Consider the following 15,262-nt stretch of genomic DNA (forward strand, 5'->3'; position numbering starts at 1 on the left):
TTGAAGTAGTGCTTGCCTCTTCCGGCTTGGAGTGGTCCTCCGAGGTCTTGAAAGGGCCCTTTCCCAGCCCTGCAGTCTCGCTCCTTGGGGGAACCTTGGTTTGGATTCGCTGCTCCTGGCTGAAGCATGCAGGATGGCCAAGCTAGTTACTGACACGACGTTTGGAAAGGTCCATATCCTCCACCTAGGGCTCACTGTTAGGCAACCAAGAAAGAATCTGTTTACCTACAGTCTAGGTCAGATTCCCCCTCCGATCCAAACACAGACAGTCCCCCACGCACACAAACACAAATTCATACATACACAGAGAGGCAAACAGAGACAGATGCAGGGTAACAGACAGACAGACAGACACACACACACGGTGTTTTCAGTGGGAAAATCTGGGAGGGTTTCGAGCAGAAGATGCCATCATCTGGATACGCCCCCCCCCCCCGCGTAAAATTCCACGAATGAGGCCGTCCGGGGGCAGGATAAAAGCCTCACTTGGAAGCCCCCACGGACAGTCTGCTGCATTAAGTCCCTCTGCTGTGGTTACTGAAGCAGCCTGTGTTACTGAAAGTAGGAAACTCTTGCAGCCCGCGGGCCCAATCCATGTCCAGAGAAATTCTCGGGGGGCGCATTCCAGTGGAGGGCAGAGCCTGTTTTCAGCTTAAAGCTTTCACTGCTGGTAAAGGCATTTCAACCTTTTAGGATGGGGGGAAAATGTGTAAGAGCTTGAAAATCTGATGTGAAGGAGGGAAGCAGGGATCCCCTGAATCTGAGAGGGGCGGATTCTGATTCCAGGCAGGCCAAATTTGACCTCTGGGCCTGAGGTTCAACACACCTTTGCTCTCCTGCCAGATGGATCAATGAGTATCACCAAACGTCCTCTACGGGGAGTGCCATCCCCTCCAGAGCGGGATGGACAGCGCTCCCCTGAGCAGACAGATCCCCCGCTAACCGTGCCTCCATCTTGCCTGGATTGATGCTCCTGCTTCTAGTCACTCAGCTGTTTCAAGGGGCTGACGAACCGTTCCATTGTCTCGCCTGGATTTGATGAGGAAAAAGACAAGCTGAGCAAATCCAGCATGGCTTGTACAGCACATGTTCTAGCTGGCCTCGGTGTAGAAGAGGCATCCTGTCTTGTGGGAAAGAGTGAGAATGCCTCTTCTTTTTATTACATAAGTGCATTCATTTTCAGCTAGACACTACCAGGCTCCATAAGTCTACCCCAATGACACCGGTGGAATGCCTCTTCTCAGATAGTCCCAGCCATCTAGGGTTATTTATTATTTATTTATTTATTTGATTTCTGTATCAGCCAATAGCCAATGATACAGTTTAGTTTTAAATTTATTTATTATTATGCATAGTTTCCCAGTGCAATAATCAGTCTTAAAGCGACACACACACACACACACAAATACAGAAATCCATAATTAATATAACGGGGGAATAAAAGAATCGATATATACCGTAATCAGCACAAGAATACAAATAAAAATGAACGGCATAAAAGTATCATCTAAATACAATACAATGTGAAAAATACTTATCCTTGATACACAAAATCTCCCCCCCCCCCCCAAATCCACTCGCAACAATTGGGCTGTCACGAACATTTTTATTGTGACGTGTAATGAAAAAAATATCGACAAAATTAAAATCGGGGGGTTCTTAGTCAATTAAAGCGTTGGCAATCAATCCATTGATGAGATGTTGCAAGCCTCGTCGAAATTCCTTTCCTCTCCAAAGGTTCTAATGGGACGGATACCATTAAAACTGGGATTTCTACTATAATAAAGGCGAGGAATATATTCTAAGTCAGTCTTTTCCAACCCAGTGTCTTCCAGAGGTTTTGGACTACAACACCCAACATTCCAGACCATAGGTCAAGCTGGCTGGGGCTGATAGTAGTTGGAGATCCCCCCAAATCTAAAGGGCTCATGTTTGGGCTAAGCTCTTCTCAAGGCTTGGAGGAGTTCAGGTCTTTACTTTTCCGTGCCCTCAGCCAAGCGCTCCAAGGTGACTGGATCAGCCAATGTCTCATCACCACTATCAGAAGCTTGTCAAGGGAGAGGCTCCTTAAGGCTGCAATCCGAGATTTGCTTACGTGGGAGTAAGCCCCATTGAAATGGACGAGCCGTGTTTCCAAGTCAACATGACTGGTTTATTGGACTGCCAGTGAGTCAGTGCGAGCAAGTTGGAATCGCGTCCTCCACGACTCATGCTGGTGGTCCTGGTTTAGTCCCCAAGGAGGAGGGGATGGGCCTGGAGCCTCGATTTCTCTACGATATCCCTTTTTAGGTGCTTTGACCAGAATTGCACAACATATTCCAAGTATGGTTCAGGGGTTTCCTAGTCAACCAATAAGAAAAGACCAATGAATTTGGTTATGTTCAACTTAAAAAAACAGAGGTTGGGAACATGGTCCCCAACCTCCTTGAGCTGGTGAGCCCTTCTGGAATTTTGAGAGAGTGTTGTGGGTGCTCTCACAAAATGGCTGCCATGGGGGTGACCCATTAATAAAATGGCTGCTACGGTGGGCTGGCTGGTCACAAAACAGCCATTTCCCACAAGGCCAACTGGCGAAGCGAAAAGAAAAATTCACTTGCTCAAGAAACGGAGTCCAAGGCCGAGGTGGGGCCAGAGCTTCGAAGCCCGCAACCACTTTTTGGAACCCAGGCAAAGATGGTGCTGAAGGGAGGCACAGCATGGCCACCTCCCAGTTAAAAAGTATTTTTAAAATTCTTCAGAAATAATATAAAAATCAGGAGAGTCAGGGAGCCTGGCAGGCACTAGGAGAGGTGTCACCAGGTCGCTGTTATTTATTGTTTATTTACAATATTTCTATATCGCTCCCTATTAAAATAGATTCCAGAGTGGTGCACACAGGGATAAACAGTAAAAAGAAAAAAGATTTTAAAAAGCAAATTAAAATTGTTCAGTTGGTCGGTTGAGGAAGGCTTCTCGAAACAAGGTTGTTTTCAGGAGGCGTCGGAAGCAGCCTCGTGTTGGCGCCTGCCTGACCTCCAGGGGCAGGGCGTTCCAAAGAGAAGGGGGCCACCACACTCAAGGCTCTTCTCCTGGTGGATTCCAATTGGGCCACAGGTCCATGTGGAACCACCAGGAGCATGCCCTCTAACGACCTCAGTGACCGGGCAGGTTGGTAAGGGAGAAGAGGCGCTCCAGGTATCCTGGAGATCTAAGTTTGACAAAACTGGCTTGTAACATTACATGGTGTGGGGAAAGTGGGTATGACTGTAGCGGTCAACCCACGGAGCATGAATGGAGGGATTTATGCACCTTGACTGTGGTGTGCAAGCCCCCAAAAGTGTGACACTGAGGTGTTGAGCCAAGCCGCTGTTTTGCATGTTGTTTCTGACAAGATAGATTTCATAGAATCATAGAATAGCAGAGTTGGAAGGGGCCTACAAGGCCATCGAGTCCAACCCCCTGCTCAATGCAGGAATCCACCCTAAAGCATCCCTGGCAGAGGGTTGTCCAGCTGCCTCTTGAATGCTTCTACTGTGGGAGAGCCCACTGCCTCCCTAGGTAACTGGTTCCATGGTCGTACTGCTCTAACTGTCAGGAAGTTTTTCCTGATGTCCAGCTGGAATCTGGCTTCCTGTAACTTCAGCCCATTATTCCGCGTCCTGCACTCTGGGATGATCGAGAAGAGATCCTGGCCCTCCGCTGTGTGGCAACCTTTCAAGTGTTTGAAGAGGCTGATAACCTCTTGTAGGGAAGTGGGCCAGAAGTTCAACAGCCCTGCGTTACAGCAAACTGTCTGTCTCGGCTGCTTGAGGTATCGGACTAGAGTGGAAAGCAAGTCAGTTTGTACTGGTAGATCTTTCAGTAATTTGCAGGAGATTGGCAAGGATCTCTGACTCCCCCCCCCCATTTTTAAAACAATAGTAACAACAAAATTGCAAACCTCCCCCCCCCCCCCCCAAGCTATGAGTAACCAAGACTGGATTACTCAATCTTGTGGAAAGAGCATGAGCTCAGTTCAGGTCTAGTCCTGGGCTCTCAGTTTCATGGAATTGTAGAACTGTGGAGTTGGAAGGGACCACAAGGATAATCTAGTCCAACCCTCTGCAATTTGCAGGAAAACCAATTCAACCAACCATGAGAGGTGGCTGCCCAGCCTCTTCTGAAAAACCTCCAGAGATGGAGAACCCACCACCTCTGCAGGTAGACTGCTCCACTGTCGTGCAGATCTTACTATCAGAAAGTTCCCCCTTATATTTAATCAAAAGCTGGGTAGCTTGTACCCATTATTTCGGGTCCTAATTTCTGTGGCAGTGGAAATAGTTCTTGAGCATCTACCTTGTGGCACCTTTGTCGGGGCGAGGTGTACATCTTTTGCACTTGGGTTGGTGGCTGTTGGGCAAAACATGCAGAGTCCACCCCGCGTGCCTGAAGCATCAATGCGCCCCTCTGCACACGTTTGCACCTCCGACACAAGACCACTATGCGCCGCGCATAAAATCGTGTTTAGTGTTGAAACGGGATTGAATGTCATTGTTTTAAAGAAGAGGAAGCAAGCCCAGCACAAAGGCACCTTGCCACACCGGCGTATACACCTTTTCTGAGGAGGCTAGCAGTGCGCAAATACAGGCTGCTTTTCCACAACAGCCGTCTCCATCTCTCTCTCTCTCTCTCTCTCTCTCTCCTCTGAAAGCCTCAAACCAGTCTCATCTGCATATTCATAAGCAGCTGATAAATTAATCATGATGTCAGTAACGCTCAGGCTGCAAAAGAGGCGACAGCCGAAGGTTGATTCCCCACCCCGTCCCGGTTCCTTCTCTCAGATTTGTTCTCTCTCCGCCGCCCCCCTCCCCACATCCTTTAGATTTTGCTCCTTTTATTCGTTTCCCCACTGCCACCGTCTAGCCTCGCGCAAACAAGGATGTTGTGTGGCTGATGCCGGCAAGGGAAAAGTAAATCGACTCCCTCTCCGGCTGGATTTGCACCTGGGGCTCGGTTTTTGGCTCTGAAACCACAAAGCCTAGGGTTTGTCAAGTAACACTAGAGGGGACAAACCGAATGACCAAGCAGGTGATGACAGCATCAGGGCTTTGCCCTGCCAAATCTGACCCTCCCACGCCACCGTTTAATCCTCCACCTTTCCCTGGTGACCTTTTGGGAATTTGTCACTCTGGGAGGAAAATGGGTCTCTCCTGTTTTGTTGCTCTGGAAAAGCCGTTGGGTTCGAGACGGTCCTTGCCGTGCTTTGAGTAGACCCATTGGAAGCAATGGGACTTAGGTTTATTGTGGCTCCCTTCCCCTGTTTGATTTCGGCAGGTCTGCTCTCAGCACAACAAAGTCTGGATCCAACCAGATTCCAGCCCTGATCATCCAAACTCCAAAAGTGCCATTCGCAATAGGATGAAATAATCATTGTCCTTCGAAAAGTGTTACGGAGTTCATAATTCATTAATTGGCACTGCTAATATTTTCACATTTTGTTCTTGTCCCAGGACCAACATGGTGTGCCCACAAAAACATTGATTGGCACCTGTCAATCTCTCTGTCCCTTCTGGATGGCCAGCATACTAAGAGACACATCAGCCTAAGATGTCTTTGTTGCATCCCGTTTGGACTGTTGTAACACTCTCTACTTCAGAGGGGTAAACCTTGGGCTTGAGGCCCACATCTGGCCCTCTAGAGATCCCCAGAAGCCCTTTCCCTGGCCTTGCAACCAGCAATGGTTCTGTTCTGCAGTTTTTCCTTCATTCCAAAAACTGACTTGTCTCTCCGACAGCTTAGTAACTGGCATTAAGAGTTCTAAGCTAAACTATGCTGGCATTTGGGGGATTTTGGCCATGCCCCCTTTCCCCTTCAGCCCTGCCCACTACCGACATGCAGCCCCCGAGATCGTATCCGAAATGAAATTCGGCCCTTGGGCTGAAAGAGCTGCCTTTAGAAACTCTTCAGAAACTTCAGCTGGTCCAGGATGCTGCAGCCAGACTGTTGACCCCGGGCCAGTTACAGGGAGCATATGAGCCTGCCTGGTTCTTCTGGAGAGGCCCTTCTTTTGAGACCACGTCCGTCAGAGGCACGTTGGGGAGGAATATGAGAGAGTGTTGGGAAGTCTTACAGCAGAGTTGTCTTATACAGAGGAATTGTGGCAATGCAGTGTTTAGTTTTGGGGGCAATAAATGCAGGCTAGAGCCAATTTAGAAAAAGTTCCAATCAATGTACTTCATTAATGCTTTTGTACACATTGTCAGAGAAAGCTATTTAACACTGTTTATCTACAAGCACCTCCTAACGCCGGGTGCATGAGTGTGAGTGAGCAAAGGCATGAGACACAGTTATTTGCTTCCTTTTTTGAGAGTCTGCATGGCGCTTGTTGCAGAGGCAGAGAGAGAAGGAAGAGGAAGGGGAGGGAGCAGGGAAATGGAACTGATCAGACAACAAGGAGGATAAGCGAGACAAATCATCTGCTGATGCAACATATTCTCTATTGACCCCTAGTGTGTGGAAGCATGCAGAGTTGTTATTCTCCAACAGAGATGGCCTTCTTGGTGTCTGCTCCCAGGTTGTGGAATGCCTTGCCAAGGTTAGTTCCATCTTTACTGAAACTCCACTAGCAGGCAATGATGCATTTATTCAGGCCGTCCTTTGGTTGTTAAATGGTCTCGTTTGCAAGTGGCGAGTGTCATTTATTTTTGCATGATTTTTAATGAATGTGGTTTTTGTTTTAATATGCGACATTTCATCTGTATTTTACTCCTGCTCATCGTCTTGAGTGCCATTTCGGGTGGAAAGGCAGCATATAGAAATAATTCCCCGTCGCTACCAAATATCTGAGTGCGCCCTGTTCACTGTCACCGCTGCTGCTGTCCGAAGTCCCAGTGCGTGTTCCTTGCCCCGTCCTCATCTTTCTTCACCGTCAGCAAAACAGAGAACACACGGGGTGTGTGAATCTGCGTAAAATGTGCACGCGTGAATTTGTATCAATGTAGGCACATTTGGAAATTGTTACTAGGGTTTCTTTCATGTTTCACCGGAAGCAAAGCCGACCATTTTAATTTCTCATCCAAGTCACCTCAGATAAAATAAATCCTTCAGTTAATTTGCACACTGCCCCTGATCATCCCAAACCAATGAAAAATGTTCCCCCACCCTGAGCTTAATTGTTGTGTATGAGAAGATACCGGGGGGGGGGGGGCATTGCAGCATGGGAGAAGGGGAGAATTTACTGTTTTCTCCCCAGCTGGAATCTTCCTTGAAAATTGCCCCCTGCATGGCAATGAAGCTGAGAGGTAGGAAAAAACACATCTCTGTTGGCTCCTATGGCCACTCAGGGCCTTGGGAAATAGGTTGGGGGTCCCCTGGGAAATAGATTGGGAGCCCTGGGAAACTGATCCGGTGCCAGGTCCTCATGGGTTCAGACCTAGAAAGCCCTCTGGCTGTTTGGGAGGGAGGAAAATACTTGATCTCTGGTCGTTTGTGCGCTACTCTGGGAGTCTTTTTTTGTGGGGGTGGGGGAGAGAAGCAGGACAAAAATGCTTTAACAAAATAAATAAATAAGCAGTAAATAATCCCAGCTAAAGCTTCGTGAGCAGAGAGGCGAAGCAACTCTGCCCCTGCACAGAACACGTTTGGCCGTGTGCCGCACAGCCGTTTGGATGAGTTGGTGCCTTGGAAATCGGTTCCGGAGGCCGAACCGAATTAATAAGCACCTAGCGAGGGCGGGACGGGTCTGCCAATCTCATGGGTGGTCTCCTAAGCTTTGCGATCCCTCCCTCGTCCCAGTCAAGCCTGCCCCACCCCTCCCACGGGGACGGTTCATCTGGCTAGAAAAGGAACTTTTGATCCCTCGCCCTGCGGGAAAGGAATTCATTCCTGAACAGGGCAGAAGAAGAGCCCTGATGCTGGATCAGACCAAGGGTCCATCTAGCCCTTCACTCTGTTCACACAGTGGCTGTCGACCAGGGACTCACAAGCAGGATGTGGTGCAACAGCACCCTCTCGCCCATGTCCCTCAGCAACTGGTGCACACAGGCTTGCTGCCTCAGCTACTGGAGGTAGCCCGTAGCCATCAGGACTTGTAGCCATGGATAGCCTTCTCCTCCTTCAGGAATTTATCCAACCCCTTCTTAAAGCCATCCAAATGGGTGGCCATCACCACCTCTTGTAGCCATTTCCATAGTGCCACCCAAAGTTCCTGGATAACTTTCCTCCATTTCACTTTTTTTTTAAAAAAGGAACTTCATTGCTCCAATATATGCAAATTGCACCCAGTTCCTCTGCCTGATTTTTGGGGGGCCCTCCCTTCCATTCACCCTATCAGTTAGGCTCTCTTGACTCTCTGTGTGACATTTTCAGGGCTGGGCTGGGGTCTGCCGTGGAAAGAAGGGGGCAGGAAGCCGTCGATCCAGCGTAAAAACACACCAAGCAGATCCCCCAGAGTCAATGGGACTTAAGTTGGTCCTGTGTAACACCAGGTCCATTGATGTCAATGGGTCTACTTTACGTAGGATCCAGCCTGTGGCAACAAGTGCCAGTCTTAACTGAAGCATCGTTACTGGAGGAGAAATAAACAGCAGCCCTCACTCAACTGGCTCCCCCACCCACAACCTCCCCAGAACCCATCACCACCATTGCAAGAATGAATTTTTGCTCTTTTCCTTCCAGTTAAGAGAGCCAAAGGCTGACATTTCTCACGACGGTCACTAGGAGGAGCTCTAGCAATTGCCTTGCTCTTTTCCTTTTAAAAAACAAAAAAATACCCTCCCACCCCTGTTCCGAGTTTAGTTGGGGGGGGGGGAACAAAATCATTTTAACAAAAAAAATCACACTAAAGAACACACAAATCTTGCTTAAAAAACCCCAACCATCCATGCGACCAGTCCAGCCAAACCTGGATTCCGGTTCCCATCTAAAGCAGGCTTTATAATACTTAAGTAGAGAGCAGTTAATAAAAATAAAGAACAAATTAATAATATTTTCCCACCTTAAAGATGGACTCCTAGAGAGGGGTTGAGGGGTGGGGGAGGAATGAGATCGAGATCTTGGGGTTTAGATCTTTGCAATACAAACAGATGTGGAACATGGGGGAGAAGAGAAAAGAGGAGAATTCCCTGCCTTCCCAGACAATAAATTTAAAACAATCAAATAAAAGTGTAAACAACAAAGTTCCGATTTAAATATACCCATTTTGCGAAGAGCTGAAAACCCCCAACTCCAGCGATTGTGGATGCTTCGCTTTAAAGAGGTATAAAAAAACCCCACATGCTATATTATACTGATGTCATGTCTGTAGGTGGTCCGAAAATCTTTTTATTACCTTCATTCATTTGGTTTAAAGAGAGGGGTGTGTGTGTCTGTGCGCGCGTGTGCGCGCGTGTGTAAAATATGCATGCACCACCAAGTGGCACAAACCAGAGATAACAGAACTCAAGATATATAAAAGAAAAAAAAAACTTTTCGAAGTGCATCTAAGATCCGAGAAGGGGCGTTATTGGGGTTCCTTTTCATATTTCTCCAGCCACCTTTATTCAAACGCAGCCTTTAAAAAAAATGCTTGGAAAAGGTAGCTAAGCAGAGTATGCGATCTGTCTACTTACTTGGGAATAAATCTGGGACTTTGGCGTATTTTTCATCAGACTGCCCAAAGCCCTTGTGGGGCTCTCCAGATGTTGGACTACAATTCCCAGCATGCATGCATGCTGGGAATTGCAATCCACCACATCTGGCAAGGCTGGCTTATAAACATGCAGATTTATTGGCATGGTCCCCCCCCTCCCAACATCAAAGGAGGACCAATGCCTTCAAAAACGCAGCCAGAGTTTTTCCTTGCATCTCTCCTCCGCCCCAAATCTTTCATCGAAACTCTAGGGACCTAAAATTCAGAGTGTTCCCCTCCTTTGTTTACCTTCCCTTCTCTGTAGATCTTGAGTTCTCAGCCACCCCCTTCATTCGGCTTTGGTTATCTCTTCTGCAGATAAGGGACCCCCTGCTAAAACGAAGTTGTGGGTTTAGAATTCCCACCCAAAGACCACTGTGAGGAGCATTTGATCTTTTACACTTATCTTCTGGTCAGTTCAGTTCTACTCCAAAGCGTTGCATGTAGGGAAACAAATGAGGTGTGTGTGTGTGTTACAGAAAGTGTAAATTTGGACTTAAAAACTCAACCAGGGCTCTTCTAACAGATCAATGCGAATTATCTGCAAGGAAGTGGGGTGGGGGGGAAAGTTTAGTATCTATATGCGAGTCCATCCCAGTGGCAGCTGTTAAGACATCTGCAGAAAGTATCTAGTCGCTTTCTTTAAGGGAGTAGGTCAGAAGGCAGACCACACTTTTAACTTCTTTTTATAATTGGACTTTTTATTAAGATTATAAATTTAAACAAATCTGAACAGTTTTACCCGGTGATATACAATTCAGTAATGCACACGCACACTCACACACACACACAAATATACAGAAATACAAAGGGGAAAAAAATTACTTTTGGCAAAGCGTCCTTTTAATACACACAGTGCTTTTAATGTGACGTTTGGATGGCCGGCTGATAAAGCTACCTTTTTACAACAAAAGGTGTTTTATTTTTCCTCTTTCTCTCCCTTTAATAAAAAAAGAACACAAATTTTAAATTTCATTACTTTAAAAAAGAAGGGTTACAAGAACACAAGACTTTTTTCTTCTTTGTTTTTCCACATAGGACCAAACTCTGCTGGCTGAATAAGGAGCATCTTTGAGAGAGAGAGAGAAAAGAGTCATCCAGCATATTTAAAGACATTAAAATAGTGTTAACACATGTATTTGTGGCATTCGTACACACCCAGACACACACCCCTAGGTGGGAGGTACACAAATTGAGAAGGCAGGCAGGGAAGGGTGGGGGAGGACCTACAGAGAGCTGTGCATGATGGGAAATGTAGTTACCATCTTGTCCCTTCCTTCTCTCCCCAAATCAAAGTATCTTTTTTTCAAGAAAGAAAGAGAAGCAATGTCAAACAGAAGTAAGGAGCAGTAAAACACAGGGAAAGTGGAGAGAAAAGAGACCCATTCAACTACATCAATACCAAATCACACCAGACATCTTCCTCTATGAAAAGTTGTTTTCGTTTTCCACTTTTCAAAAATGTGTATGTGCTTAAATTGGGGGGGGTGGGGAAACACCCGTCAGGGAATAAAGGGTGCCCCCCCTCTCCCGGCTGAGTCCAAATCACTGCAAAGGGGAACTGAGCCACCCCAAAAATGTTGCGTGTGAGTGTGATCCAAAGTTGATCCAAATTGAGGGAAGAGCTGGTAGACACCCATTCAAAATCTGCCTTTAAAAATATAAATAGCTATAGATTTTCAAAATAAATCCACCTGGCTATCTTGGAAGGCTAAAACTTCCCCAATCTATGTAGTGCAGATTATTATGGGTTGGGTTGAGTGAGGTATTCCTTCTGCAACACTAAAACAGGACTTTGTGTGTGTGTGTGATATATGACATGTCCATCTCAAGCTGCTCCCCCAAGTTTAGTGACTTGGAGCCCTCAAAGTAAGTGGATCTCTCTCTCTCTCTCTCTCTCATACACACACAGACACACACACTCTCTCACACACAGTTTATTCCCCCTTCGCTCCAAAGTTCGCTTTCACGCCCCCACCTCCTCACGTGGCGGCAGAGCAGAATTTCGGAAAACCCAAAAGACATTATATATTCCACACACACACACACACACACACACCAACCCTGGAAGGATATTAAAACAAGAGAAAGAGGGTGGAGAGAAGAATTAAAAAAGAAAGCACAAATGAACGTCACCCCAGCAAAAGACACAAAAGGAGTTCTGTTTTGCTTTTAAATAGGTACTATTTCATCCTCATTGTCACTGCAAAAATAAAGACCCCCGGATCTTCGAAGTTCAATCCTATGGTACAATTTAGAAAAAGAAAGGGGGGGAAAACATTCGCTTGGCTTTTTTTTTTTAACCCCCCCCTCCTCCCCCCCACCCCCCCTGCAAATTCACCCAATCCAGTCTTTGTTTCGGGGTGCCGCCTTCGCCCTTCACCGCGACCCCCCTCCTCCCCGCCAAAGAGCCAAACAGCAGCAAGAACTCGCCCCCCCCTCCCCGCGCGTCCGCCCCGTCTAAAAAGCCACGATGGCTCGCGTCCAAGCGCCCAAGCTAGCCAAGGCCTGCTTGCTGCACAGCTGTCCGTTAAGCGGCTGCTCGGAGTCCGTCTGCGTCTGTTGCTGCTGCTGCTGCGGCGTCGGCGTCGTCTGTTGCTGCGCGTGCTGGTGCTGGTGGTTGTGGGGGTGCGGCTGGTGGGGCTGGGGGTGCGGCGCCTGCGCCTGCCGGCTCACCAGCCCGCTGAACCCGGAGCCGAAGATGGAGATCAGGCTGGAGATGTTGTTGGACGGCTCGGCGGCGGGCGGCTCCGCGGGGAAGTCCTCGAAGCGGGCGCGCTTGGGGCAGGGGACAAAGGGGGCCACGGGCAGGGGCGGCGCCGGCGCCGGCGGGTGAGGCTCCGCGGGGCCGCGGGGGGCGGCCGGGACGGCGCCGAGCTCCGGCTCCTGGCCCGGGTAGTATTTGCGCTTGGAGCCCGGGCTGGGCGGCGGGCACCCCCCGCCGCCGGCCGCGGCGCCTTGGCAGCAGCACGGGCATTGCGCGCAGCAGTCCGGCGGCAAGAAGCCGTTCTCCACCGTGGTCACCACGTGCGTGTCCAGGTCCAGGACGGTGGTGCGGCTGGAGCAGTGCGCCGGAGCGGCCGGGGGCAGCCCCGACGGCGCGCCGCTGCTGGCGGCGGCGGCGGCCGAGAAGTCACAGGTCCCAGGCGGCGGCGGCGGCGGCGCGTAAAGCAAGCCGGGCGGGGAGGCGGCGGCAGCGGCGGCGGCGGCGCCGCGCTGGTAGAAGGCGAGCGGCGAGTCCCTGCAGAGCCCCGACGGGGCGGGCGGTGGCGGCGGCTCGTGCGGCAGCAGCGCGCCGGGCATCTCCAGCGCCTCGGCGGCCCGCGCCAGGGCGCAGCTGCGCGCCTGCACGAGCCCGTCTTCCTCGTCGGGCGGCTGGAGCGGCGGCGGCGGGCCGAAGGCGGGCCCGGGCGCCCCCGCCATGCCGCCTTCCAGGTAGGGCTGCTGCTGCGGCGGCGGGTGCTGCTGCTGCTGCTGCTGCTGCTGGCGGCGGTAGAGCTCGGCGTAGCGCTCGCTCAGGTAGAGCTGCCGGGCGTTGCGGAGCACATAGGAGACCAGCAGGTTCTTGTGCAGCTTGATGCCGCCGCGCTGCGTGCGCGAGCTGTGGATCTTGCGGAGCGACAGGCTGATCAGCGACTGGGCGTCGAGGGCGCACTCCATCCTCCGGCCCGCCGGGCGCTCAGCGGCATGGGCCGGCGGCCGCCAGGCGCGCCCGGGCCCGCGCCCGCCTCCACCCGGGCCGCAGGGGCGCCGAGCTGGCCCGCACCATGCGCCCGGGGCGCGCGCGCGCCTGCCTGCCTTTGGAGAGGGCGCCGGCCGGCCGAGCCCACCCGCGCCCTGCTCGCCAAAGCCGTCCTTCGCCCGGCTCGCGGCTCCCTCGCCAGCCGTGCGCGCGTCGGTCGGCGTGCCAGGCACTCAGCGCTCGCTTCCCCCGGACCCCCGCGCTATATACCGCCTTCCCCCCCGACACGCCCCCGGCTCCCCGCGGCCGCCTATGGCGCGCCGCGCTCGCTTCCAAGGGGCGGCCGCCGACCGCCCAGCCCCAGCCCGGCCAGCCAATCCGGGCGAGGCGGTTCCTTTGTGCTATTCAAATACCGAACTGGCTTTTTTATTTTTTTGCTTGCGGACCGGGAGGGGGGGCGGGGAGGAGAGCGAGCGAGAGAGGCTGGGCTGGAAGGTTCTCTGGAGAGAAGCGAGCGAGGCGCGGCGGCGGCGGCAGCACCAAGAGCCGGGCAGAGAGAGACGGGGCGAGCGGAGGAGGAAGAGGAGGCTGCGGCTGCGAGAGGGGCCGCGATCCTTCCTGGGCGATGGGGAGGGAGGCGGGCCGGGGCGTCCCCCTTTCTCAGGTGAGCCCCCTGGGCCGCCATGTGCCTGGAAAGGGGGCCGGGCGTCGAAGGGGACAGCCCTCCGCGCTGCGTCCTTGGCGCCTCCTCCTCCGCCTCCGCCTCGCCAAGAGCAGGTGAGAGTTTGCGAGCTCTCGAACAACAGGACACGTTTACTCTCGGGAAGGAGCTCTGGGACCTGGAGAGCACCGGGACAACGTGTCTTCCGCCGTGGACTCCCACCTGCAACGTGGCTGCATGCCCACATCCTAAGCCTCCACCTGGCCTTTTCTAGAGGTCCCCCAACTGGGCCTCTTTCCTCATGGGGGAGTGGCTCCAGCGCGCTGATCCTTTTTGAGGTGCGCGCTGCGTTCTGTACCCCAATCGCACCATCGATTTCTATATATCTTGGCAGTTTTACTTTCGATTCCTTCCCTGAGTATGCCTAACGTGGGGTTTGCCTTTTTCACAGCCGCCACACACAGGGTTGACATTTCCATGGCTCTGTCCACCACAACCCCAAGATCTTTTTCTTGGCTGATCAGCACCAGCTCAGATCTCATCACTGTAGACATGAAGCTGGGATTCTTTTGCCCCAGTGTGCATCACTTTACACTGCCTTACACTGAACTGCATTTGCCATTTTGATGCCCATTCTCCCAATTTGGAGAGATCCTAACCACCCTAAATAATTTGATGCCATCAGCAGACGTGGCCACCTCACTGCTTACTCCTAGTTGAAGAAGTTCAAAAGCATTGGTCCCAATTCAGATCCCTGTGGGAGCACTACTGTTTATATTCTTCCCTTGGGAGAATTGACCCTTTATCCATGCTCTGATTTCTGTTCTTTAACCAGTTACTGATCCATAAAAGGACCTCTTTTATTCCATGACTGCTAAATTTGCTGAGGAGGTTTTGGTGAGAGTCTTTCCCAAAAGCCCCTTGGACTCCTGTCTACTGGATCACCCCTGTCCAGATGTTTATTGATATTCCCCAAAAGTTCCAAAAGGTTAGTGAGACAGGACTTACCTTTGCGGAAGCCATGCTGGCTTTTCTTCAGCAAGACTTGTCCTTCTGTCTCAGCCTCAGTGTTCCTCACTTGTAAAATAGGAGCATTTCTTGGTTGTGTTTGAGCAGGGCTAGGAGCAGCTCTTGTTTTTTTGGGTGGTGGCAGGGGGAGATTTAGATCTGGAAAGCAGCTGTGGGGAAAGACAAAATACCCTCTTTCCTAGCAGTGGTGAAAGCCAGAGTATCTCTAAAGAGGGAGGAACATGTCAAGCAATTTGATCACCGATCTTGTGTCACATCTCTTTTG

The 15,262-nt window shown here is 50.8% G+C and overlaps 2 protein-coding genes across 2 annotated transcripts in view; one reads left to right on the forward strand and one right to left on the reverse strand.

Annotated features, from left to right (window-relative positions):
- NUP188 (nucleoporin 188) overlaps nucleotides 1–5,103 on the forward strand; it is a 174,411-nt gene extending 169,308 nt beyond the window's left edge. Inside the window, exon 45 of the mRNA XM_063144830.1 lies at nucleotides 5,089–5,103. The gene's annotated coding sequence lies outside the window, so the exon portion shown is untranslated. The remainder of the gene's footprint in view (nucleotides 1–5,088) is intronic.
- Nucleotides 5,104–12,073: 6,970 nt separating this feature from the next.
- On the reverse strand, nucleotides 12,074–13,322 carry IER5L (immediate early response 5 like). Its single transcript, XM_063144992.1, has one exon. The coding sequence runs from the start codon at nucleotides 13,283–13,285 to the stop codon at nucleotides 12,086–12,088; it is 1,200 nt and encodes a 399-aa protein (XP_063001062.1). The 5' UTR covers nucleotides 13,286–13,322; the 3' UTR covers nucleotides 12,074–12,085.
- Nucleotides 13,323–15,262: the final 1,940 nt, after the last annotated feature.

Source organism: Elgaria multicarinata, chromosome 19 (genome assembly GCF_023053635.1).
Source record: "Elgaria multicarinata webbii isolate HBS135686 ecotype San Diego chromosome 19, rElgMul1.1.pri, whole genome shotgun sequence".
NCBI lineage: Eukaryota > Metazoa > Chordata > Lepidosauria > Squamata > Anguidae > Elgaria > Elgaria multicarinata.